Below are 27,594 nucleotides of genomic sequence, written 5' to 3' on the forward strand. Positions count from 1 at the left end.
CTGGACTTTGAACTTGCTGGTTTCACCTGTGAGTAATTCAGGAACACTTTGGTCTGCAGCCACCCTGAATGCATATTCAGAACTCTGCATGAAGAGGACAAATTTCAAATTCTTCGGGGTTCTCAAATATAGTTTATTCACATGCTAAAAAGTTTGGGGGCATTGGGGTTGTTTCATGTTTTGTACTCTATCCTCTCTTCACTAAGAGAAGTCTACTATGCAGCTAGTGAGTCCCTAGAACTACAGAAAGCTTTGTTATGTCACAACACTCTCCTCCTTTTGGTTTAAGACTTACTGCAGGCAGTATTTTCCTACATGTTTATCACTCCCTGGGGAAGTTGCTCCATACCAGCTTTAGTAGTTCTCTCACCCTGCCTTGTGATGCAAGGATATGCACTCCTGAGCCCAGGAGGCCTGCCATCAGTTCATGCTCTCCTTTCCTGCACTTCCCAAAGCTCTCAGTGGGGAGGAAACAAGGGTGCTTGTTTCTATTGTACTATCTAAAGTTAGATAAAGTACTGTTTAAGGTTATATTTTTATAAATGTACTATTGTAACACGTACTGATTCTGTTTATACAACTGCTTTGCTATCTAAGAAATATATGGCTTGTGGTAAATCTTTAAGTATTCCAGGAGAACAGATCAAATTATTCAATACCCCTTTGCCAAAAGCCTAGACAGCAGCAAAAGACTTCACTTTTTGCCTAGTGACTGTCACTTGGCCCAAGTTGTGCTGGTTTCTCAGGCTGAAAAGGTGTGATGGAGCAGTTACACTGGCCAGTGTGCCAGGAAAAAGAGGGGGCTGTGATTTATTTTGATACAGTTCTAGGGTCTTTTCAGACTTTTCTGATACTTATATTTTTTTTAGTTCAATAACCAGAACACTGTGAATTTGGACAAGCATAGATTTGGGGCGGTTTTCTGCTGGCACTGGCAAGGTGCAAAAAAAGGGGGGGAAAAGAACTAAGAGTGGTTTGGAAGAATTGCTCTGTCTTGTGTTTCTGAAATATTCCACTCAAATATGACCAAATAATGCTTACTCCAGCTCAGTGGATCCCTCTTAAGAAAGACAATATAAACCAGAATTTTACTGTATACAAGTTACAGCAATAAAACCAATAATTTTAATTGAAGCTGTTAAAAAAAACATGTGAGGCAATATAAATGATAAAACTATGCTTAAGAAGAAATAGCTAGCACTTTCTGAAAAGCTTTAAAACAGCGACAGACACTTTACAAAAGATTTGAGGGAAGAGAATAAAATTTCTGAACTACAGGTACTGTATAAAGGTAACATTAACAATTATCTTATAAAATACAGCAACAGAGACAAAATGGATACTCAAGCTCATTTGAAACTAAGCCTTCTGGCGTCTTGGTTAAAATGTATGTTCAAAAACTATTTTAAACAAGGCCTAAATAATTCATATTTTAAATGTACAGGTCCCTGGCATAAACAGCACTATACACATCTTCCAAACAAGCAGTAAGTACAAGTTCCTTTAACCATGTGTGGTGTCATCTTCTACAAAGTCTTTGGCCATTTCTGCTGTGATCACATCAATATGACTGACCTGGCGGAACAAAGAAATGTGCAGTTATTACAGTATCTATCTCCTGCAGAGTAATACAGACATTTCTGAAGGCTTCAGAACTCAGCAATGCATCTATAATCAATTTCTAATTCCCTTTAAGGAACATGACAAAGGACATATCTAGATATTTAAATCCTTTTTCACGAAGGAACTTTTTATAGAAGACTGCAGCATAACTAGAAATCTATCACTGAAGTGAGCCTGCTTCAGTTTGAACTCTTTTTAAGTCAAGTCTCAAATTTAGTTATTTTAGTTATGGTGTTTACTGAGAACCTTATCATATTATTTACCTTGTTTCGGAATTTTACACCATAGAACTTGTCAGCTGACTCAAGTAGTTCAGGTCTAAAAGTTGTTGTAATAAACTGAGCATGTTCAGCTAGTTCCATAATCATATCTAAAAATGAGCACAGAAATTCTTGATTAGTGTAATCTTTACAATAAAGTAGGACAGACAGGTAAAGAGTTTGCTATTCTTTATTCAGAATGAGGTTTTGTTTAATTAAAAAAAAACAAACACCCACAAATCAAGAGAGAACCCATACCAGGTTTTAAGTACTATCATTAATTCCAGTATCCACTCTTGACAGATCCAGCCACTCTGCAAACATAAGTGTGGTATTAAACTTCTGTGATGAAAAACAGAGTAAGTACTTTTCCACTGACTTTCAAAATCAAACGAGACTTCCAAACAGGACTTTTTCCACCACACTGAAGTGTAGTAAGGAGACCCTTTACACAGTAGATAGCACAGAGCTTCTTCCTAAAACCAAGTTCATGAAAGCTTCAGAAGGCACAAAGTTAAATTCTAACACACACTGGACTTCTCAAAAATGTGCTTTTATGATTAAAAGCTTTAATCAGGGATGAGAAGACAAACTGTTACCTTTATTCACAATGAAGCTAAGAAAGGTAGACAGGTACCTGAGACAGCCTTTCTGTGCTGGGCATCCAGGGCTTGGTCGATTTCATCAAACAAGTAAAATGGAGCTGGATCACATTTCTGGATGGCAAATATCAGGGCCAGGGCCACTAAAGATTTCTGTCCACCTGAAAGTTGCTGCATTTCTCTCATTTCACCCTGCTTGCCTGTGAAGGATACCTAAGAAAACAATATAACAGCAAGATGATTTCAAAACACTAAACCACATCACTTGATATTAAACCAACCGGATCAACTGAATGTTGCCTTTAACTTAAAACGCAACTTAAACACAAATATTTTTCTTTACCCTTATGCCAACTCCAGTGAACTGATCTACAGATGGAACACTGCTCTGAGATCCAGATCCCCTATCACTCTCGGTGCTGCCTTCACCTTCATCCTGGGACTGATTGCCCTCCACATCTCCTTTCTTCATTACTAATGTGGCCTTGCCTCCAGGCACTAATTTCTGGAATACTTCACTGAAATTTTTTGACACCTGAAAAAGAAACAGTCAATAAACCAGCTCAAATGCAGACAACAACTGCTTTTACATGATCACACAAAGTATCTGCTTCAAAGCAGAGATCAACATTCATTCTTAAGCAGAACTGAGAAATGTTATGCTGTACAGAGCTTGGCTTAAAAACAGCTAAGACAAATATTCTTGTAGTATGAGAATTTGCAAAAATTATTTTCAAAAAATGGTAGAATTATAACATAAAACTGTAGCAAAAGTATGATTTCTTTCAGTCACCTTTTATTAATCAAAAGACCTTTTAAGAGAAGCCTTCACACACTTTGTAGTTAAGATCCTTTGTTAACATTAGAATTACTTTCACTAAATCTGGAGAATGGATTTGGTGCAGTTTTTTACCAGACATGACCCAGAAAGGGTTGTAGGTAGTACAAAGAGACTCACTTGAAAGGAAATATTTAAGAGGTTTAAAGCAAAGCTAGAGTTGTAATAGAGATGGGCACCTGTTTAAAAGGTTAGTTATTTTTCAGTATTTAAAAAACCCACAAGCCTCAAGTTACATGACATTGCCTTCTGTTATTACACACATACTTAGTATTTGCTTCTTCCCATAGAGCTGCTACATAACAGGACAATTTGATTGATTTCAACACCAGTGTCTTTGTAATTGTTCCCATTTTGTTACCTGTTTGAAAGTCAGCTGAATAGCCTCGTATTTCCTGAGCTCAAGGACATTCATCAGCTCCATGATGGATTTGTAGCCCCTGTCCAGTTCCTCTTGTCTTTTTATCAGTTTTTCCTTCTGCTCTGAGAAATTCACAAACTGATCTAAAGCTTTTTTATTAACGTGACTGTATTTCTTCAGTTCCGTATTGCACTGCTCCAGCTTGCGGAATAACTGTAAATGGAAAACATTAACACATCAAAGTGACTTGCAATTCCAGCCACATTTGACACTAAAGATGAAGGTGACACTGATATTTCAGGTTAGGAAACATGAAACCAAGCACACTATTTACCTGCTTTAAACTTAAAGTCTGATACTTTTCAAAAGCCTCCTGTGGAAGTGAACCCAACTCTCGGATTTTCTTCATGCATTCCTCTTTTTTCTTGAGAAGCATGCCTTGCCTGTTGGTCATTTTCTCAAGTTCTTTTGTATCATGGTTAATGGCATCCATATGCTCCTTTTCCATGTTCTTCCAGCGTTCCATGCTCTTCTGAAGTTCTTTAATTCCTGCTTCTGTTTTATCAATAGAGTTATCCAGATCTGCGATATTGGGTCAGAGTACAAAACCCAAAGGAGTAAGTCTTACATGCCTTCATAAGATCAGCAATTATCCAGAAAAGTATTTATGAAACAAAAAGATAAACTAAAGAACATGATCTATTAAAGACCAGAAGGTTAAATTTCAGGCAAAAGGCTGAAAATCCCTCTCTTTTCTTCTCCATAAGCGTTATGGCTTAAAAAAACCCCAAATGTACTACAGTCATATTGTTAATGTCTAGAAAGAGAAGCAAAGAAAGTTTTGAGCCACACAGATGCAATATTTTATTTGAGTGCAGCTGAGTTTTAGATAGGTTAGACAAAGTTCAGGAACAACTATACAAGATTTTGCTTGTAGGAAGATATGTACTATGCCCTGAAGCCAGAAGCCCGTTATCGCCAAGTTAATCACTTCCCACATTATGGTCTATTTCTAAACGAAAAGAGAGTATGTGTGAACTGCCAAAACACTGCAGAGTTTTCTTTCAAAAAAATGATGCTACCAACCATCAGACCGCGCCAGCGTGTCCTTCACTCGTTTGTTGATGGCCTCAAGTTCCGATGTTGTGGCAGTAAGAACTGTGCCACCTTCTGTTTCTCGAAGCTCATTCAGTTCCTATGGGATAAATAAATGCCACCAAGCTTCAGCACAAAGTGCAGCAAAAGTATGAGCCAGACAAACAAGTTATCTTCTGCTACTCTACATATAACTGAGTTCAATATTTACTAAAGTTTTAGAGAATAGTTAGATCTTCAAACAAATCTGTCATTATGATGACACACACATAGACTGTGTATTCAAAGCACAGATAATGCAGGGTAACAAATGAGTATTTATCAAGTGACTAATACATGTCAGCCCTGGAAATAAACCAAAACCAGACTGCAAAAGTACATTTAAAACAGAATTCTTACTTGTTCCACTTGGTCTAAGCGTTTTCTCAGATTCTCATTGAGATACGTTTCAACTCTTGTGATAATGCCTTCTAGTTTAATCCTCTCATTCAAAAGCTGTCTGTTTTCCTGAAAAAAGTAAAAGACTATATTAGTTGCCTTACCTTGTTTTCTTTTCCCACACTGTGCATAATCCCTTCAGATGATGTCTAATTGTATTTATTGCTGCAAAGTTCAATAGCAGGAGAAAAGAAATTCCTAGGATTTCACCCCAAATAACCTTAATTCTCACACTGGCAAAAATCACCCAGCATTTGAAAAAAGCATGCAAATACACTTGGCAAATAAGAGAACTTCAAACATGCCTACCTAGTACTGATGAAGCGCTACTTTAATGACACTGTATTCATAAGTGACTTTTCATATAAAAGAACAAAAATAAGTTTATTGCAAAGAAAGGTACCACAGTTAATGGTAAGACATTTTAATTTCCTTACTTGCTGTAGTTGTCGAATTTCATCATTAAGAGCATCCACACGTTTCTGATCTTCAAGACTGAGCTGAGACAACAAATCTGTCCCCAATTCTGCTTTTAACGATTCTCTAGTTGACTCCATAGCATGCAAACTTGCCTCCAAGCTCTGCAAACTACGTTGCTGTGGGATAGATATTAGTCAGAATCATTCCTCAATGCAATTTGTAGATTTATATGAATTTCACCTTTCTGTTTATAGCGACATATTTTTGTGACACACCTCTAGTCATCTCTTAATATTTCATTAAGACGTTAACCAGAAAGGAATGCAACTTTATCAGTAATATTAATTAAACATTTAATATAAATGCATTAACAGCTTTCAAAACCCCCATACCAACCTTAGGCATAAATGTCTTTTCAGACTGCTGCCTTTTCTCCTTCAGCATTTTCATCTCTGACAAAATACTGTCTCGAGAGGCTTTGAACTTCCTCTGCTGTGTTTCAATTTGCTGCATTTGGTTCATTAGCTGGTCAATCTCATTATTAATCCATGCTGTGAGCTAAGGAAAACTGTCCTTGTTTTAAAAGGCATTTTATACCTACTAGTATCTCTGTCATCAAAACAAGAAACAAACAAAAAGCCTCACCATACCACAATATTCAGTTGTACAGGAGAAATCAAGACTCATCAAGAAAAGTAACTTGAGCAGCTTATCAAGTAACTTTTCAATACCAGGAACTAAGCTAAACGAAGCTTTCCTTGTTTATTTTACAACATGGCATTGAGAAGAACAGAGGGATACATTTGAACATGCAAGGAAGATCAAATCTCACAAAATACAGAGGAGATGCCTACATTTACAAGGAAGTATTAGAACAATACCATTATCCCTCACTCAATTTTGAGGCAAAAGTGTAATTTGTTCAGGTCAATTTTGATACAATGGCTTAAGGCACAGTGCAGAGCTTGCTAAGACTGTGTTTTAATTTATGTTGTGTTGCTATCATGTTACTCCTACTGCAACGTATATTTAAACACATCACCTTAAATGCTTTAAAAACAAAATAATTTCCTAAGCAGAGGTTACAGTAAAACACACATACTTAAAGCATTTGGGGAAAACTAAATGAGCTATAGAACAGGAAGTTAGTGGCAATGGACATTTTACTTTTAAAACAACTGAGGTCTGTTTTCGTTATGTTTTAGAAGTTATCATCAGATTGCAGTAACAGCTACCAACAGCTGAAGCACATGCCACAGAGCACTACTTACATCCTCTATGGATCCCTGCTCAAAAAGAAACTCAGGTCTGAATATTTTGACTTACATGACAGCAAGAAAAATTTCTCAGTTCCAAAATAGTAGTCCTGGTTAAAAGTTAAACTATACAGAAACACAAGGGTCTAACAAGTAACTGGAGAATTTTACTACAAGCAACAAGAATTCAAGTTCCCATTCCTACTTACAAAAAGCAGGCCATCTGCACGTTGCACACTGGGTTGTTAAAACTAGTTTCTGCACAGATACTTTTAAAACTGTATGCCTATATATCTATAGTTTAAAAAATACCTAAAGAAGGAGAGAAAACACACTAATTTTAGATATACATATTTGGTCCTGCACACTGCCCAGAAGTAACCAGTAGAAGGGTGAAAGACATTAATTATTGCTGGTGCATGTAAAGCCAGTTGGCAAATTCAGCCTATTTAACCCATGTTTAACAGACCATTCTGAAATTCTCCCACTGACTTAACAAGACATAGTCACATACTTTTAAAGCTTTACTCATCAGCTTAGATCTAACCATAGGCTTCAGTGGTCTGCTTATCTGCAGTCCCAAAAATGTCTCTAATGCACTGATACAGGTCATAAAGCAAAGGCATTCAGTTTGAAGGACAGCATGACCTGGGTGATGGTTAAGAAAATTGTATAAACCTCCCTTGCCCCTGAATTCTAGATACTGGATCTCAAAAGGACACTGTACAAGAGACTGAAAAGACTGAACTGTCAAACAACTTACAGCTTATTATAACATAATGGTCTCCATCTCCCATCCACAGCATAAGGGGACTCTGTAACACACCAATTCAGGACACAAGTACTAAAAATATAGCATGAGTCAGAAGAAGCAGTGAAGATTAACACAGATAACAACAATATCTGGTTATACCAGTTACTACAACAAACTCTAAAAGGAATAGAAAGCCTCATAATTTAGGGTTTAACCTTACCTGTAAGCTTCAATGATCATTATCAAATTTTAACTGGGACAAGTTACCAGTGCTTTTTACCTGAAGGCCACTGTGCCAGCCACTCTCTAAAGCAAACAATCGACAATGTGAGCTTCAATTACTATTTTTGAGTCAAGTGTCCCCAGTAAGGAAGTTTTACCACAACATTAACAGTGGTACAGCAATTACTTCTTACCTACCTGCACTGATCTAAATAATATTATTTTTAAAAGAGAATGTAATTCAGGCACATAAAGAATTGATATGTTTTAAAATCTTTTCTTTTCACTGGTTGTACACCAATTTTCACATGCAGGGCGTTCTTTATTTTTGTTTCACCACTGATTCATTTGTTACAGAAATCCTTACAGTAACATATAAAACCAGGTTATGGTTCTATAGAACAAATGCCACAGCTAATGTGTTACATTAACAAGTTAGTCTCCTGCTTTTCATCTATTACTGTAACCAACAAAAGATTTGTCATCACACAACCTTCCCCCATTAACAACAAAAGGATATTTTCAATGTTTCTGCGTAAGTTTTCATTGAGTTTTGCTTCAAGTTCACCAAGTTCTTCTTCTGCTTTTCTAACATCTTTCTGCAATTCAAGCCGAGACTTCCTGGTGTCGTAATAACCTCCAGTCAAAGCCCCACGGTGGCTGACTTGGTCACCTGAGAGCACAGGAGAGTGAGACTATAAACAGCACAATATATGCTCTCCAGTGCACACAAGTGCTGCGTGTCTGAGCAATCATGTACCTATGCTTAAAGTAATTAGGGAAATGCTTATTTCTGTATTCAGTTTAAGTGCATTTCCTTTCTGAAGACAAATGCAGACTCCTATGATGTTCTTTAAGCATTAGCTTGTTTTTAATTCACTTCTGAAACCACGCAGCTTGAAGGAAAGAAAATACGTAGGACAAGTGCAAATGCCTAGCACTTATCAGTTTGAAAAAAACCCTCGAATTTCTGTGAGGAAATAAACAAGAGATCAAGTAATCAGCAGCATCTGTGGCTTGTAGAATATGCTGATACTGAAAAATTAGTAACTTCCTCCTCAGACATCCTTAGGAATTTTTTCAGATTGACTTTGAGTGACAAAAAGACAACAAAAAGCCTGCAGGGAATCTGCCTTCTTAAGAACTGGCAATTAAGAAGAGTTATAGATTATTTCAGAGAACGTAAGATGTAAACATGCCTGTTGCACTGGAGAATTCACCTTGCAATTCTCAGTAATTAAGGCCAGACATTCACACACTAAACACTGGTTTAAGCTTGAGGAAAACATCATAAATATACTCCAGGAAAACAAACGCCTGTTAAATTGGATAAAACAAATTGTATGAATACAAACCTGATTTGCTTTACAATTCTCAGGATGGAGACACACAGTTACTAACTTTTAGCTCCTACAAGAATTCCACAGTTTGTGAAGAAATCCTGTATTTTTAAGCACTGTACTTAACCGAGTGCAACTTTTATACATACATCTCAGTCAAGTATACTATTATTTTAAATAATCTTATTTTGACAACACCAACAGACCATGTTTAATGAGCCTCACAAGTCAGGGATCCTGTTTTTACAATAAATAATTTATAAAATTGAAATACTTACCTTCCAGAGTGATACAATCCATAGTGAAAGCTCTGGCCAACTGGGTAGACACTTCCATGCTACGACAAATTAAAGTCTTCCCAAAAACATGTTTGAAAGCTTTATCAAATCTTGGATTATATCTCAGTTTACTGATCATAGGAATAGCATCCTGAAATGACAGGAATTTTAATGATAAGAACATATGGCAAGTATATTGCAACTAAATTATACACAGCACTCAAGAGTAAAAATGGTCATAAACACTGTACGGAAATCAAGTGCAAGATATTGCAATTTTAGCTTCTCACAGCTAGGCTTGTGCCTGGAGTCAACTACAGGTCTGCCAGAAAACTCACAAGAGTATTAGATTGCTACTGAAACAAGTTGAATAAGTATCATGTTTTTTTTCCTCCAAAAAAATTACTGCTTTTTGTAGAGAGCAGAACACAAACATTAACAGTTGTACTGATACAGACTCCTCAAAATAAACACACTAGAAGTCTGCTTGTTTCCTATGTCTATCCAGGAAAAAGAGAAGAAAACCCCCTATTTTTGAAGAACTTATGCAACTGTGATTATTGCAGGAAGCAGTGTTAACGTTCACACTATTAATTCACTACTAAAGTTTCAAATAAGAGCCAATACTTTCCTGAAATGCATTACAGAACTATTTTTTAAATAGTAGTCACTGAAGATTTATTTATGCATTTTTAAATATAAAAACATAACTATTTCCAATAATTTTTATAATCTGTCCATGGCTGTAAGATGACTATTCAGCTTTTGTCCATAGCAGCATTTCAGCTGAAGGAACTGCAATTCAGAATTTAGGCAATTCTTGATTTTTAGGTTAACATAAGATTCTACCTTTTAGTATTGCCTTTTTACTTGTAAAGTGCAGTTAAACTTTAAAGAGCAGATACCTCATAGGAAAGTATTTTTCTATAACAGAAGAAGCATAAATTAGAAGTAGCATTTACTTGCACACATCCAACAGAAAAGCAAGTGAGCAATAAGCAATGAACACAAACAATTCAAAACATAAGGCTTGTAATTATGAAGCAGAGGAAGGTTCAGAAGGAATTCTAACTCACATTAGTCTCAGGATAAGCAGTATCTCTAACATCCAGCTTGTTCAGAGGGAGGAAGGTAACTTCTCCAGGAAGGTTCATTTTGTTAAATTCCATTAGGATCTTTGTACTGACCTCATCAGAATCCACAATGTGATAAAACAACCTATTTAACAAGCCCAACAAACAGACAAAACTTTACCGTGCTAACAGCACAAACATATTTCTATAGGAACAATAATCATGCAGGTATCATTAAATAACATATCAATATAAAGCTGCATTGCATTTTCCTTTCAATTCCATGCCTCAGGAAAAGCAAGTGGATACATTCTATTCACTTTCATTAATATGGGATTAGACAAGAACTTTATATTCCACCCTCCTGTCACAAGAGTAGTTCAATCTCTCTAGAGCGTCACGGTATACAAATATTTTACACGGACTCCTTAACACTCAACATCTTTTCAGAGCTTTTAGGTAGCAGTTTTTGACAGTTTAGAGACCATTCTCACCCATGAGATTTTCTAGTGCGAGTGAAATATTTCTTACTGTTACTGAAAGATCAGCCTTGTTTACTGTAGAATTTTCCACACTGGAAGATGCTGTCAACTTTAGGCAATATATCTCAGTTTCACCACCAGTCCTCCTGGTAAATGTCAAGAGTGTGGGTCTGGGCCCTTTTTTGTTGTTTGTTGGGGTTTTTTTTCTTTTTCTCTGTGTTTTTGTTTTAGGGTTTTTTTGACAAAGTCAAGAGCAGCTAGGTTTAATATTCAAATAGGCAAAATTCTTCTTAGTTCCTTGACAAAGGAATAGCAGTTTGATCATGCTATACAGAAGGCACTTTGACAAAAGAAAGGCCAGAGCTCAAGTTCAAAAGACTAAAACTTCAGTAGCAGCTTGTACCAAGAACTGAACTGTGACACTGCACTAAAGAGCATGTCATTACCTGTTCCCTGCAGTAACTTCAACACAGGTGTAGAAAGCTGGTTCACACTCAAAGTTATTCATCACAATGCCATGGTAGCCATTCAGGACATGCTGGTTTATGCCTTTGCGACGAAAGTGCTCCAAAACTTTGTTTATGCTGTCTATACCATTCAAAATGGCCTGTTGAAGAACAACTTATTATTGTATTGCAGTTAAAATATGTACACATAATATCCACTTTAACTTAGTGAAAGTTGTAACCTCCTTTTCTGCCAAATTCCTGCTAACTAACCCAACAGCTCTAACAGAAAATATCTAAATAATTGAGTTCATTACTTCTCAGTTTTGTTTGTTTGGTTGGGTTTTTTAAGCAAAAAGATATCAGAAAAAATTTTAGAAGTATTCTGTTTCTGCCTTGTCTCCTCACATCAATTACCTTGAGTTTACAAAACAAATTTTCAAGTAGTTTTAGAGCTATAAATATTTGAAAAATTCAGCTTCTAATATAACTTGTTTTAATTATGACAAAAAGACTGTAATTAAAAAAGTAACTATCATATTTTTCAGATATGACTATGACTTGTCCTTTAAGAATAAGATTCCACAAGGAATTCTCAAATATGAGGTATATTACCTTTCCTGTTGCTGCTCTGAGAAGCTGCTGTTTCTTTTCTAAATCCTCCCTCTTCGCAGCAAGAGCTTGCTGTTCTGCATTTTCTTCTCTCCATAGATAACTACAGAACAAAACCAATAAAATTTTGAAGTGTGAATGCAATTTGAAGATTTTATAATTATTTCCTTAAAGACTGCTCATCTAATGGGAAGGCAAAGTGCAGGAGTTCATACATGGCCATATTCAAAAAACATACCTACATGCCATGTTAACAACTACACAGTTGGGGTCCTTCATATTAAGTGAGACTGAGACATATTTCAATTAATTACTAACTTTCTTTCACTCTGTAGTTCATCCTTTTTATTTTTCACTTCATAGTATTTTCTGTCCAGTTCTTCAACACGAGCCTTCACTTCATTAAGATCCTGGTCCAGTTTCTAATACAAAGAAAATAACAGTATGAAATTACAAGTCTTTATATGAAAAAAAACTTTATTTAATACTGAACTATTACTTAAAATTCAGAAAACAATTCCTACAAACATTTAAACCAGTTTACAACAAACTGCAAAAGCACTAAGAATAAATACATCTTTGTAAGGAAGCAGTAACAAGGTCTAGCTGCTACATAGATGGCAAGGCAGGCAGAGCTCAACTGTGCATCTGGGCATTGAAGTGAAATGGATCAATTGTAAGTCATGGTAAGAATGTAACTAAATATAAATTATATAACTATTATAACTACTACTATAACTACCATGTAATCATGCTCATAAATGAGATTCGTGATAAGAACATACATAGTAATCTCATGTACTCTGTTATTAGTCAAAAATCTTAGGCTGCTCTCCAGCAGTACTAGACTTTAACACATCTGCTGTTGATGTGTGCTGCTTAAGCCAATGCAGAGACATCTTTCCTTTGCTCATTTAACACCTGCCACTTACAAAGCAGTTCAGGGCTAGCACTCAAGATAGTGTTTATATATTTATATGTGTACAAGGAGAAGTGACTGTGTTCTAAAAACATAGTCAACTTGTTCCAAACTACCTTTGCAAGTTCTCAATCACATTCACCCAAGACACCTTCTCTGTGAACAACAAAAAGCTATACAACTCTTTGCCTAAGTATAAATCAATCTTCCTTAGGAAGAAAAAGAAAACCACACTTTCCTATAGAAAGGAATCAAAATCCACCCCAAATTTAACCTTTTCAATGCTACAGAATACCCATTGAACAGGATGGTACAAGTACAGTCAGCCAAAGAAATCCCATTTCTTTCATTCATCAACTCAGAGAATCACTACTTTGCCAATGTGGGCCCCAACCAAGCAGTATTTTAGCTGAACACCATCTTTTTTGTACAACTACATTCCTGCATGCTGTCAGACTGATCCTCAGTTTTAGCAGATATATTACACAAAGGCCAAGAACACTGTCTATCAGCATTGGCACTGTATGCTCTCTCAATACAAGAGCAGAGCTTTTTGCTGCTGTAACTCCTAGCAGGAGTGCTGTTTTTGAATTATATTGCTGTATTTGCAGTGTAAGAGCTGTTTCTGAATGGAAATTAAAATGTAAGTTATGCAGATAATACTACAACAGGTCAATCTTCTAACATGCCTAGGGTTGCAACTTCTAACCAGCTGCAATCATGGTACAAGGGCAGTGCCTGCTGCATAGTTTAAAAGATCCTCTGGCTTGGGAAAATGAAAACACTGAGACCAACCAACACAGACCTCTATAAGAACATAACAAATGGTTATCTATGACATGGCCACATTCAGTGTAGACAAGAGCAAGGCAGATAGAAAACTCTTCCTGAAAACTCAGGCCAAACATACTGGGGAAAGTACTACAAGGTAAAGCCAAGACACAGAGTGAAGTTAGATGCTAAAGGAGTTTAAAGCTTATCTACAGATGTTTTCAATAACACATTTTTCAAAGGCCACACCCAACCAGAAAGTCAATTCTTCATTACAAATAGGCATTGAGGTCTAATTGTCCAAGATCAAAATGAGTATTTAACCCTTCTCTCAAAAACCCTGAGAATAAGCTGAAAACTTACACTGTACTGTTCCAAGTTTTTCTCCTTGTTTGCCTCTGTATCCTCTAAATCCTTGTGTATAGCTGCAATCTGCCGCTTCTTGTCATTGATGGCTTGATCTAAAGACTTCAGTTCTTTCTTTATCCACTTATCTCTTTCCTCTTTGGAAGTAAACTGGCTTCCTCGACCTTGTTTTGCATAAAGATCTGTTCTTTCTTGTGTAGCCTGTGCAAGTCTACGTCGAGAAGCAAAAGACGCGGTGTATTATAAGGAAATCTTGAATTTATTAAGATCGAGCATTAAGAATTACTATTAGAATTTTCAAGAAGTGTCAAATCATCTAAAATGATTTGTCAAATCTAAAATTTAAGCACCAAATCAGTAACAGAAAGAAAAGGATCACGTTATAAACAACAAAAATCACCCAGAAGACTTCAGAAGAAGTCAACCATGGCCCGCAAAAGTGGTCACAAAAGCTTAAAAAAAAAAAAAAAAAAAATCATTTCACCAAATACTGTTCCCACCCCAACAATAAGGAAGGCTTTTTACAGTCCATCTCCAAACACATAATAGCTACCCCATTGTCAAGCAACAAGTATACTTTAACTGCACAGATGAATAGGATTGATAAAATTTTTTCTAAATGCTTTGACTCCCCGTTATAGAATGGCACAAACCTAGCAATTCCTCTCTCTTCTTTTTCTTTTACGCTGTTAAATTTCGGCTCTGTTTCTGCCAATTCTTTCTGCTTCTCCTCGATTTTCTCAAGAAGCTTTTGCCTCTCTTTTAGCAGTCTTTTCTGAAAGTCAAACAAAGTAGTATTTAAAGTTAGGTAATAGCAGGAACTATTTTTACATATATGCACACTTCTGAAGAATAGCTACACTGTAAGGCTGCAAGATGTCAGTGCTTATCTGACACTATGCTATTTTAACACTTAAGTGAATTCATTTCCAATCAGGACAGCAAAGAGGGATGAAATTAAGCATTCTCAAGAAGTTAAACTACACAAGCAAGGAAGGACTGTACAGGCCAAACAACCAAGTTCAAATTAGTGCTATAAACAAAACCCTCCATATCCCAATACTTGCAGCAATTAAAATCAAGAGAATTATAGGTGCTTGATTTTGCAACATGCAGGATGATAAATAAAGGACCATAACACAAAAGTCCAAGTTTATATCCCCTAGAATCACACTAAAGACAACACTAATTTATCTGTCTGGGAAACCTTACAAAACAGGCTGCAGTCTGAAACCAAAACTTCAGAGTACAAGAGCACTTTTAAGACTTCACTGCTGTTACATACCCTTTGTTCACTGTTGCCAGCTAATTCATCCTGCAGATCCTTAGCCTTCAGCTCTAATTTAGTCCTCTGCTTAATCTGCTCTTGTCTTTCAGCACTAAGTTGTTCTTTCTCTTCTTTCATTGCAGAAATCTTTGTCTTCAGTTCTCGAACTTGCCGTTCTATTTCCTGTGCAAATGTAAGCGTGTACTATCTCAGACACTGCACGCACATTTCACTATTTACAAAACTCACAAGATTATTATTCTATAGATCACGATACACTAGAAGTGTGAAAGACTTCTCACGTTTCCAAACAGGATGCAAGTATAAAACTGGATTTAACACAGTTTTAGACACCACTAGCCCTCCTCCCCTCTCCAAAAAAAATGCAAACCCACAAAGCAAAACACATCTCGAGAGCCCTTTTAAAAGTATTTTTACCTCCATTTTATCTCTAGCATCTTGCTGTGCATCTCTCAGCTGCCTTGATTTCTCTCCACTTGTCTCTCGTTTAGCAGAAAGCTGTATGGAAACATCACCAATAGTTTAAGTAGCAAGAATCTGTTTTAGTAGTGGTTCCAGAAAGAAAAGAATTTGTTTTATTAGTGAAGAACACTGATGTTGAGAAATACATTCAGTGCAGGTAGCTCAGTGTGCAGCTGCAGACTGCTGCAGATTAAGCTCTGGGTGGTGCATGCCCCAGGCAGGAGAGCCCAGGGCAAGACACTGTGAACTGCTGCCAGGGCCTGGGAATCTGTGAGCAGGCCAGGTAACTGGATACTGGGAGACACAGCAGGAGCCAATGACCCCAGACTTGCATGTGCTCAGACTCTGAGGGGATAAAAGTCCAGGGCCTCCTTTGTTTGGGGTCCCTCCTCAGAGGCACCCAGCTCGAGCTATTCTGTTATTTAGTTATGACACCAAGATTAAAATTAAAGTCTGCTGTGAGAAACCTGGTCTGTGTGAGTGAGCACCTGTTGGCTCACCAGAGCTGCCCGCCCTGAAAAGACTTTGGTCCCAGCTCAGCTGGTGCGGCTGTGACTGACAGAGCAGCTCCTGGATGGTTGGACAGGAAAGTTTCCTTAACACTGACAGGATTCTACCAAGGAACACAAAGAGACGACATGAGCTGCTGATTTGTTTTTGCCACTGTATCTCATACTAGCCAAGATATTTTACCTCATCAAGCTTAGCTCGGGTTTCATTAAGCTCCTGATTATAGATGGTGTATTCTAATGCTCTCCTCATTTTATCCCATTTCTGGTACTGAGCCAGCTCTTCTTTCTCCTCTTCGAGTGTGTGCAGTCGCTCTTCAATGTATTTCAACAACTCGTTGATCTTCTCTCGCTTGCCCTCTTCAGAAAAGAGGACAAGATTGAAGTTCAGTTAAACACTAATACATTCCCACACATTTACAGCCACTGAATCTCCTGAAGTGATTAATTATTTCTCAAGAGAAACCTGAAGAGAACCCATGTCCAGAAGTTCCAAAAAAAATATCCTAACAGCAGAACTGTTGATAATTGTTATGTAAGACAACACTAACACAAACCCTCTTGGCTCACACACTTAAAATAATTATAGACTACCTGACATGAACTTTCGTGTTTGCATGGCAGTAGGTATTCTGATTTTTATCACTGCCAGCTGACATCACTCATGTTTTGAACAGTAAATTTATCCCTACTAGCTCAGCTAAAAAGTTTTATTACTAAAAGCACATGTGAAGTAACTTATTAAACCTTTTGAGCTATTTGAAATTCAGGGAGGAAATATGACATGTTCTGTATCATTTAACATATCACAAATAAAATCTATCTAGTAATTAGCACTACTGAAAAAGTCAAACTTTCAGAGTTAATGGAATTACTGAGGCATAAAACAGTAATTTCTTAGACCGTTTTACCTGTTTCTTTCATAAGTGAAATACTCTCCTCTTTACGTTCATCATACACTCTGGTACCAGCTACTTCCCTCAGTAACTTCAGCCTTTGAGAGTCAGGAGCTGTAGCCATCTGGTTAATCTGAAAATTCAAGATTTATGATTTCAATAGCCTGCTCTGGATGTATGGCTAACCAGAAGAGATCAAAGATTCTACTTATTTTGCTGTGCTTGGTTGCATGAGTTTTGACAGGAAGATTCAGGTACATAGTATATACCACACTACTTTTCTTTTGAGACAATTAGTTTATTGCATGGCAAGTACTCTGCTTGTAATGAAATTTGTTGGTTTTCCTATGTTACTAAACTAAAAATCAGGATACAAGTATTACATACACTGAAGAAACCATAATCCATTCAAAATTACATTTAGAGAAACTCAAGCTTGAGTTTTTAAGCCCTGGTGCTAAATCAAACAGTTTAAATGCCTCCATAAAACCACACTAAAATGCAAGGGTTATAAATCTTAGAATAATTCACATAATGAAACACTCATTAATACAACATTAAATCAGCCATACAATTACACCCAACATAAAACTCACTTCCCTGTAATACAATTTCAGAGGCTGCATCCTTTTCTAAGAAGGTTACTGTTTCTAATTTGTATTATATTAAAGCCAGTTATGTGTATTTTGGCTTTAAATCATGTGCACCGATCCCCACTACAAAACACAAATGACTTTCCAGCCCAAGTCATTTCTTTCAAATACACACATTGAGCTGTATAGGAAAATTTACCCGATAAACATTTAAGGGACCTTACTATGGTCAGAATTCTTGTCATCAAGTGTTCAAGTCTCCTGCATTTCTGTTTCAGTATCCCTTCCAGTAATCTTTTGGAGGTGACAGTTTCCAGTGACTCCTTGAGGATGCATCCTGTGAGCCATTACAAGTAGAATGTCCTTTGTCTACAGATATGGGTGTCCTTTATAAGCTCTAGAAAGCTGCTTTCGTCTTGGACAGCAGCTAAGACAGGCCACGCTATGAGCCCTTTCCCTGATGTGTGTTCACTTTGGGTACTTCAGCATGTTTCCATTCATTCTCCATTGACAGTATTTTTAATGCCCTAAAATTCCCTACCATTACTTTGCAGCCTCATCTTAAGGCCCAGAAATCTATGAATTTACATTACAACAGTCATAGGAATGAAGTTTGCTTTGTACTTAAATATGGAAAAGTACCTGATGGCCAAGAACACCATGAAAAAAGCCCTTTTCTAAATATCAACATTACAGACATGATTTTTTTTTTTTAAATCAACATAAACTCCTAGAACAGTAATATTTGCAAAAGCAGCATCGACATACAAGAATCATTTCAAACTAAAAATGGGTTCTAGTTTGCTTCTGCAATAATTGAGGTAAGTTCAGCATCCAGGGAGCATGATACTCTTGACAGTGATTCCTTCCATTTTGTGAAAAAGAATCTTACCTTTCCTTGTTTGACAATATAGTAGGGATTACTGCGAGAAAATCCAGCACTTTCAAGAAGATTCATTACATCATTTTTCCTGAAATGTTATTATGAATCCATTAAAAACACAGTGAAAGTCACAGCTGTAAAAATTCAGTAAAGTATCACAACTATATATCACATACTATAATCACCATGTGCAATGCATGCTGTTTGAAGAAGCTTCTTGATTTGATAATGGCTAACTCTAAAATGAAATGAGGGAATAAAAATGGAAAATATCTAAAATAATAGAAAGAGACTAAGAAATAAGCACCTCAAAGCACAGAGGAGGCAAATACAGGTAAAGATATCACAAGGAAGGATATAAAACAAATCTAACCCCTCTATTTTAAAAAGGCCTGAAAGACATACTATGCAAGCAGTTAAACATCACATTAAACAATGGATTAAACTGCAAATTCAAGGTCTGCTGTCTATTGCACAACGACTGATGTTCTAGCTGTTGGTATTATGCAACAGAAGTAAATTATTTCAGGCTAGGGATGCGAGTGTTTGGTTGGACTAAAAAATGTTACAGAAATACTACCAGTCTCATTCAGAAAAGGAAAAGAAGTACCTACGTCACCATTTTCTTGTCTAAGAAATATTGGTCCTTCTTGGCTCCAATGACTCTGCGAAGTGAGACTTCCTCTTTATCAATCTTAAGAAAACAAAAACCAGTAAATATACATACCTACTGCAAGCAGTTGTAACTAATCCAGAATGTTTGTGGCATTTTTTATCAGGAATGTCTCCAAGGCAGTTACTGTACTGAAGACTTACTCTAAGAATGATATTACAAGAGACTGAAACAATAATCTATTTCCAAAGCAGTTTATTCAACTCACCGGTAACCTGTTGTCCGAATTGTCAAATATAATTTCCACAAATGCTGAAATAACACGAGGACCTGTACCTTCCTAAGATAAGAGATATTTTGGTTAGAAAACTGCCACCTCTGAAAACATTTTAAGCTCATTCATCTCCCCTTTCTCCTGACAACCCCACCTCCCCTTTCCTTTCAAGGACTTGAGAGTCAAGATCATCTATGTAAGATTCAGCACAAAGATTTTTATTTCTGAAAATCTTGGCTACATATTCACTGGTGTGCATTATCAATACAATGTATTACTTTGTAATAAATTCCCTTTTGCCAATGGGAAATGAAAAATGTTTAAGGATGCTTTCAAAATAATTGGCTTAAAATATCCACAGCCCAGCAATTTAACATTTTTGTAGAAACACTCCAGTGCATTAGCTTATTCTTTAGTTTTGCTGCCATACACCTTCACTTACATGCAACAAAGCCAGTCTCTGCTCTGGGCGAAGATGACTAAACTCATCACTGAGGACAAACTGGATTGCTGTAATAAAATAGTAAAGAAACAGAAGACTTATTCTTTCCTTCAGGGAGATATGCAGCAGTTTCATTAACTCAAAACATATTGATTTACTATTGCATAATAGAGTCATGCTGTTGCTAAAATTTTACAGTATTTCTTCATTAAAAACCTTAGTCTGCTGGATCTTTACCACTCAGCCTGCTGTACAACAGGATTTCTCTGAACATATCATTGTTGCCACATTACTAGTTCACTGCATAATCACTAACAATGCTGCACAAGCAGAGATTTGTGAGCTTTCCTCTAGAAATACAGAGCGCACAGACTAGGCTAAAAATATTGCTACTACTTAACCTTTGACAATTTATGAACACAAGCATCACGAAGGCTACTAACACCTTTTTAACCAGCATCTCTGCTCCTCCATTAACGTTCCCACCCCACAAAATCTCCCTCATAACTGTACGTTAAGACTGTCTAAGCTGTGCCAAACTGCTATGGAGTAGAATTTAGTCACTAAGAATGTCTAAAACAACTGCAAATATCATCATCGTCTTTCAAGGTGGGTGACTTTTAGAATCAGTTTCCTCCTGTAAATACTTCTTTTGGCCATTCTGAAGTTAGAAGGCTCTTAGTAAGAGAAATTGAATACTAGGGGAAAATCTGAAGTAACTATTAAACAAGTTCATTGAGATCTGCCTTTCAACAATCAACTAAATGTTGAGGAGGAATGTTTGGTAAACCAACTTCTAGCAAAAACAAGCAAAGAAACCTGGTATCATCAGCATCCCGGTGCTAAAAAGAAATCCATGCTTACCATAAAAAAAGTTGCTTTTTCCAGATCCATTTCTTCCCACTGAAAATTAAACCACAAAGCATAACCTCAAGTTGACATATGTTAGCAGTGCAATGTACATTAAATGCTGCATAAAAATATTCAAGAACAGAACCCAAATATAACACAGTCAAGCAAAATCTCAAGGGAATGAGGCACATTTGGTAGGTGGATCACTCAGTCATTGAGAACAAGAGAGCAGTCCTTTGCCCACGCAAACGTATTACAATGATTTACAAACTCCAACACCATTCCACAACGAAAATAATAGTTAAAGCAATCCTATTTATTCTCATCTTTTTTATATTGATCTTCTGGTGGGATAGGAACAGTAAACCTAAATCAAATTCTCCTGGCATATTTAAATGGAGCAAATCACTTGCCTGTACATTCAAGGTTGACACTGAACTTCAAGTAGCATATTGTGCTGGTTTGAGCTGGGGTAGAGTTAACTTTCTTCACAGTGGCTGGTATGGGGTTGCGTTTTGGGTTTGTGCTGAACACAAGGATGATAATATAGAGATAGTTTTGTTATTGGCTTACAGAGCCAAGGCCTATTCTGCTTTTTGTACTGCCACAGTGGCAAGGAAGTCAAAAGGTGGGGAGGAAACACAGCTGGGACACCAAACTGACCAAAGGGATATTCCAGACCATGGCATCATGCTCAGTATATCAAGCTGGGGGGAAGGAGAAAGGGGGAGGTTTGGAGTGATGGCATTTGTCTTCCCAAGTAACTGTTATGTGATGGGGCCCTGCTCTCCTGGAGATGCCTGAACACCTGTCTGACCACGGGAAGCAGTGAATGAATTACTTGTTTTGCTTTGCTTGTGTGCATGGCTTCTGCTTTTCCTATAAAACTGTCTTTATCTCAACCCATGATTTTATAGTTTTTATCCTTCCAATTCTCTCCCTGATCCTGCTGGTGGGGGAGCGAGTGAGCAACTGTGTGGTACTTGGTTGCTGGTTGGGGTTAAACCACAACACATCTGAACTTCCACTTGCTAATTCAGCAATATTTTGTTTTAAAAAGACTGGAAGAAGTACTACTTCTATTTCAAAAATAAAGGTGTAAGAACACAGCACTACACTACTGTCCTAGTTAGGACAGCTGAGATCAGTTCATCATGGTGGGTGTAACCCAAAACTGTATTCTATAGCCTTCCATGTCATTTCCCAGAAACTAGACTATTGTTGTCAATAGACTATTCGCACCCTCTACCCATAGAGCCTGACTCCTCAGGCTATAAACTAGGTGTTAAGAGGCCTGTGAGATAGAAGGATGTTTCTGTCCTCACACCCTTTGTGAACTCCCCGCCCTGAGGGGAGTACCAAGCATTCCTGCCTGAACTGGAGGATATATAATCTTGGAGTTTTGGAACATTTTTTCAACCCACTCGTGGGATCCAGAGGACGGCTGCATCTCATCGCTCTCAACCAGACTTAGACCACCACTGGACTGCGATCACCAGTTCTGGCCAGACTGCAGCAGCTCTCCCACCAGCAGGTTCTTCCCCTCTCCCTTTACTTTGGACTCAAACAGGGCCCAAGGAACACCACTTTGTTCAGGCCCCAGGGTACTGGGTTATACATTTGGGTTTTTGTGGGTTGAGACCAATTGTTTGTTTGTATTATTGTACTTACTGTATTATTTTAATAAATTGTTATTCTGACTTATAATCTCTCCTTTGAGTTGGGTTCATTCCCCCTGCTGGTTAACTTTTAAACCAGCACAACTACCATAACCTTAGTGTTTATTCCAACGTGTTTCAGCAAGGCCCAGTGTCTCCTCTTTAAGATCAGTACCTACTGTATCAGTTTAAAAACCGCTTGACTTCCAGCAGCAATGAGCATCCCAGGCCTTTCATCCCTTCACACCTACATGCCTTCCAGGTTCACCTCATCCCCAAAATTACTTGAGGATCACTATGAAGTCTTAAAAAAAAGCGAAGTCTGATTTTTTTAGTGTACTTTAAAAACACGGATATCTGGATACAGTTTTAGCTCCTGTGGAAGAAATACTACAAAGTAAGAGGTGCTATTCCTGTCGTGTGTGTTTTTTCTAAGACCAGAGTAAATCCCGCCTACTAAGATTTTACATCCAAAATTGACTGTTTGTTGTTGGGTCAGCAGTCTCAAAAGTTGCTGCACAATCACGAAAATCAATGCACATGAAAAGGCAGGGACAGGTGTCCATGGGCAAAACCAGCAAGATGCATGAGAATGGTGGACAACAACATGCTATTAGAGTAGGTGTTATTTATCAAACTGCACTTTAAACTTATACTTTTTGACAGCCCACATTCCAAAAATTCATTCCTTTAAAGCTGGAAGAGGATCTTCTTTCCCTGTAGCAGTTTAGAGTAGCTGGCGTGCTTATTTATAAAAAAGTGCTTATTTATAAAAAATGATCACACTTCCACAGAGGGAAGAAATAAAAATCCCAAGTGAGTTTATGGACCTCACTCAGTTTCTGAAGACTCAGATGTACAGCAAAATTGAACATTAGCATTAGTTTGCTGTAAGTGGAATACACCTTGTAGTATGTTACAAACTGTACAGAACTTTCTGAAACAGAAAATATAGTCATAAAATGTAGGCAAAATACTGAAAATTACAAAGGAGACTAATGTGAACAACATCTGAAATAACACTGCAACTTTAATTAGTGTGAAAAAACAAGTATTGGAACTTACCAATGACATTGTGTTTGGAACTGAATGGGTCCACAATGGTTTGGTCCCTGTAGCTTCGAAAGCCCTGAATTATTACCTAGAGAGAAGAGTGAGTTATTTTAACCAAGTTCTCTGTTCTTGAACAGTCTTTGAACTGAAAGGTTTGACAGAATATTTACATCAATTGTAATGTAACTGATTTCGCCTGCCCTTCCCGCACAAACTCAACTTTCCAGTTCAACATCAGAAACTTACATAATAAAACTGGCCCTTCGCCCAAGCATCACCTTAGGGACAGATTTCTCTCCCAGCAAGAGATGCTGTGTAGGTCAAAGCACAGCAAACAAGAGAGTCCTGAGAATCTTCTTACAACAAACTACACAAAAATATATATTTGTTTTAAGTATCATATACAGGAAAGAAAACTCAACATAGCAAGTGCTTATCCCAGCAGGCCCAAATTTATTCTTCACTTTTATAACGCAATCCACTTAGACCTGAAGAATTCTATTTGCAAATTCTCTAAACAGTGCAATTCCAGGTTGGAAAAACTGTACTAAACTGCCTATTTCACATGCAATGCAGTCTTGTTTTATTGTGCAACCTAAGGGGAAACGTAAAAAAGCAAGTTATCTCGGTTCTGGCAAATCCAATTCCTAAACAAATACAAACCTACACAGACAACTACAGGAGCTACTCATCTGGGAGCAGCAGGTCAAATCTCAGCTACTCCATTTCAGCAGCAATTGAGGTTTGCCAAGCCCAGTAGCATGCAAGGCAGAAAATGACAATATCCTAATACTTCAGCACTGCATAGCAGCAAAACTGATCCAACTTCCAGCACCAAGTAATTTGTTCCATACATTAAAGCTGTGCTGGAAGACTACACAGCAGCTTTGCTCTGCTCAGCAAGACATCAGAAAGACAGCAGCCACCTGAAGGTTTGATGTTTGCAGATTTTTCAGCACCAACACTTACAAAAGGACTACAGTTGATATTTTATAGCAATGCTCTTCACCCAGCTCTTCCAACGAGACACAGTTAAAATAATGGCAAGCTCAGTGCCAGCAGCTTTCAAAGCAAAAGCAAGAACAGAAAAATCTTACTCAGGTCTTGCCACCAACTCCAGGCCACAGCAACTGTGTTCACTCATTTTGATTTTAAAAATTAAATAAAAAATATTTTTAAAAAAAAACCCAAACATTTTGCAAATAATTCTGCTTCCCAATTCACCAGATTTCATGACAGGAAAAAAATTAAAAGAATAGGTAAAAAAATTTGGTGTCTACTGTCTTTACAGTTTACCTGTAATATTCTAAAAAAATCCAGATTGGAATAATTCATTTTATTCTCATAGGAACCAGAAACTCTCTACAAAAAGATAAAAACCCATTATTATTTAGTGGATATTGCTAGAGAAGCCAAACTTTTACCATCCACATCCTGGGGCAACATACAGGCAGACTGAACGCCATCATCTTCCCCCAAAGTTTTTTCTCTGGATAGCTTAGCACTTCTTCCATCCTACATATTCTGAAGCTTCATGAGTTCTTTATTGCCTTGTATAGACTAGGATTAAGACTTAAATAACTTTAATGTTCAAACTCCAGGAATAATTTCTGGGAAGCAACAAAATAAGAGATACTGGTGGAACCAAATTACTTTTATTCTCACGTTCACACTTTGTTACACTCTATTCTATACCTTTTACAACAGTATTGGTTATTGAACACCCAAAGTTCCTCTTTTTTTCCCTCCAAATGAAACATTTCCCCTGGTCTGAGTTGATTTGGACTTTTTACTCTATATATCTTCACCACTGTTTACTTTTGTGCAATTCAAACCTTGAGAACAAGAACTCTTATTCGAAAACTTTAAAGCAAGATGCACACCTGTGGTAAGAGTGATTGACAAAAGCACGAACAAAAGGCATTTCGAACACTGCCCAGTCAGCCAAAGAGTAGATGAAAACCTAATTTTTACATAGAACATGCACTTTCTAACGTGATAAAGCATTCTTCTTAACAATGATATCTGCAGGGTGTCAAAAAAAAAGGGTCAACTTTGAGTCCACCGGGAAATGAGAACCCCAGAAGGCTTTGTATGAACGTGCACAGGCAGTGGCACGAAAGCAGTGATAAAAATCGGTGCATACTATGCAATATACTGCTAAGCGGCTGCAGGGATATACTGCAGAGGTAACATTAATAATGACCTCAAAAACTGTTTGAAAAAGGTCCATACCAGGATATTCTTTTTAACTGAACGTCAACCTGGCAAGGGTGAAGTATAACAAGAAAAGTGGTCCATGCCCGGGGGCCTGAGGCATCACCCCAAAATAAAGAAGAGAACCCACAACTTGAACAGCTGCAAGGTGCCGTCTGACACCTGAGCAGAGCCCTTTGTTTGGGGACGAGCCTGCGGGCGGTCGGGACACCCGGGCTGCCGTACAAAGGGCCCCCGTCAACAAGTCCCGGGTCCCAGAGGGTCAGCCCCCAGCGCCGCTTCACATCTCCAATGAATGAAACCAGCCGCGGGAGCTGGGGCAGGGCAGGCATCGTCGGCCCACCCCGCGGTGGGACCCGGCCCGTGGACCCCCCTGGACCGCGATCCTCCCCCCGGGGCAGGGACGGGCCAAGCAAAGGCCTCGGGGCCCGCCGCCAGCCCGCGGGCCCCTTCCTATGGGCCGGGCAGGTGTGAGACTGCGAACTCCCCACCCCGGGCGGGGCGGGCTGGGCCAAACCCCCTGCCAGGCCCAGGCCGCGCCGCACACGGCGGGCGGCTCCAGCCCCGCCGGCTCACCTGCTTGATGTACATGTTTGCCACTAATGGGGTGGGCGCGCGCCCCGCTGTCGCTCAGCCCGCCCTCGCCGTCTCCTCCCGGACCAAGCGCTCAGCCGGACCGCGGGTCTCCGCCGCCGCCGCCTCCCGCCCCCTCAGCCGCCGCGGGGCCCCCTCACAGCGCCCGCTCGGCCCTCACGCAAACAAAATGGCGGCAGAACCTCCCCGTTCCGTCCCGGCGCGAACCACTCCGCCCCACATGGAGGGGGAGTGCGGAGCAGAGGGCGCGGCCCTGCCCCGCCGAAGAAGCGACACCGCGAGGGACAGAGGGATATCCCCCTTTTCTGAGCCTTCAAAGTGCCTCGATGGTCTTTTGGAAGGTGCTTCGGAGCGGGGAAGGTCCTCAACGCTGCCCGTCCTGGCGGCAGCGGTCCCCCCGGGGAGTTGGGAAAAGTGGTTCGTCCCGTAGAGGGGCGGGTTGGGCGCCAAAGGCAAGTTGAGCGGAGCGGGGAGAGCGGAGGCGCGCGCGGGGGCGCGGCGGGACCGCCGGCAGGGGGCGCTGTCGGGGGGAGCTCTGTGGCACCGTGTGGGAGCGCTCACCCAGAACGCGAAATATGGGCCCCGTTTGGAGTCCTGTCTTTTATTCGAGGATATAAAGCTAGTTTTTAAAAATAATATTAATAAAAAGGGGCATTAGCAGCATTAGGGCCTGCGGCGGGGGATCCAGCGCGCCCCTCGCCCCAGCCATCTCCTCCGGGCCGGCCCCATGGCTGTGCCGGGCTGGGAGCCCCCAGAGCTCCCCATCCACCGGGAAAACCCTGGGCAAAGCCAAACAGCTGCCCAGAGTGAGAGAGGCAAATAGGAATGCTAGAAACGCTCTCAGGAAGACAGGTTGGCTGGAGCCTCTGCCCACACCTTCATCTCGCAGAGCCACTGCTCAGCTGCCCGAAGGAGCCCTCAAAAACACAAAAATAAGAAAAATGGTGAAAGAGAAACTTTCATTTTCTCCTAATCTCTTCCAGTTATGGTAATTTCAGGTGTTGTTGTGACAACGTCTCAGAGAAAATGAGATTTTCAATTTGACAGTGCTCCTTTAAAACTGCAGCTGTCGCCAACACTTACAGACACATGAGAGAATTCCTC

General features: G+C 38.8%; 1 protein-coding gene and 1 long non-coding RNA gene across 3 annotated transcripts in view; one reads left to right on the forward strand and one right to left on the reverse strand.

Annotated features, from left to right (window-relative positions):
- The window catches only part of LOC127476944 (uncharacterized), a 58,795-nt gene that overhangs the window by 25,233 nt on the left and 5,968 nt on the right, over positions 1 to 27,594 (forward strand). The gene's annotated exons all lie outside the window — the stretch shown is intronic.
- SMC3 (structural maintenance of chromosomes 3) lies at positions 1,103 to 26,658 on the reverse strand. 2 transcript variants are annotated; one of them, XM_051800449.1, is made up of 29 exons: positions 26,473 to 26,658; positions 23,692 to 23,767; positions 20,981 to 21,019; positions 20,117 to 20,184; positions 19,669 to 19,740; positions 19,402 to 19,481; positions 18,797 to 18,875; positions 17,327 to 17,444; positions 16,600 to 16,775; positions 15,862 to 15,942; positions 15,442 to 15,606; positions 14,810 to 14,931; positions 14,154 to 14,367; positions 12,419 to 12,522; positions 12,104 to 12,203; positions 11,489 to 11,649; positions 10,564 to 10,705; positions 9,488 to 9,638; positions 8,390 to 8,542; positions 6,034 to 6,185; positions 5,655 to 5,813; positions 5,179 to 5,286; positions 4,771 to 4,879; positions 4,019 to 4,266; positions 3,685 to 3,897; positions 2,829 to 3,020; positions 2,521 to 2,698; positions 1,887 to 1,993; positions 1,103 to 1,575 (listed from the first exon to the last, which is right to left on the reverse strand). In XM_051800449.1, the coding sequence occupies exons 1-29, from the start codon at positions 26,485 to 26,487 to the stop codon at positions 1,504 to 1,506; spliced, it is 3,654 nt and encodes a 1,217-aa protein (XP_051656409.1). In that variant the 5' UTR covers positions 26,488 to 26,658; the 3' UTR covers positions 1,103 to 1,503. The 2 variants fall into 2 exon arrangements, with proteins under 2 accessions (XP_051656409.1, XP_051656410.1); XM_051800450.1 differs by lacking the exons at positions 19,669 to 19,740; positions 20,117 to 20,184; positions 20,981 to 21,019; positions 23,692 to 23,767; positions 26,473 to 26,658 and having other exon boundaries at positions 19,398 to 19,481.

The sequence above is a fragment of the Manacus candei genome, unplaced genomic scaffold (genome assembly GCF_025592945.1).
Source record: "Manacus candei isolate 608988 ecotype Guabito, Panama unplaced genomic scaffold, ASM2559294v1 h1tg000050l, whole genome shotgun sequence".
NCBI classification, from domain to species: domain Eukaryota; kingdom Metazoa; phylum Chordata; class Aves; order Passeriformes; family Pipridae; genus Manacus; species Manacus candei.

Excerpts from the sequence above, each read along its gene's own strand:
- SMC3 (XM_051800449.1), bottom strand. Across the intron at positions 15,943-16,599 it reads CCCGAGCTAAGCTTGATGAG|CTTTCTGCTAAACGAGAGAC; the intron begins GTAAAATATCTT and ends GTTTCCATACAG. Across the intron at positions 12,523-14,153 it reads AAAACTTGGAACAGTACAGT|AAACTGGACCAGGATCTTAA; the intron begins GTAAGTTTTCAG and ends TCTTTGTATTAG.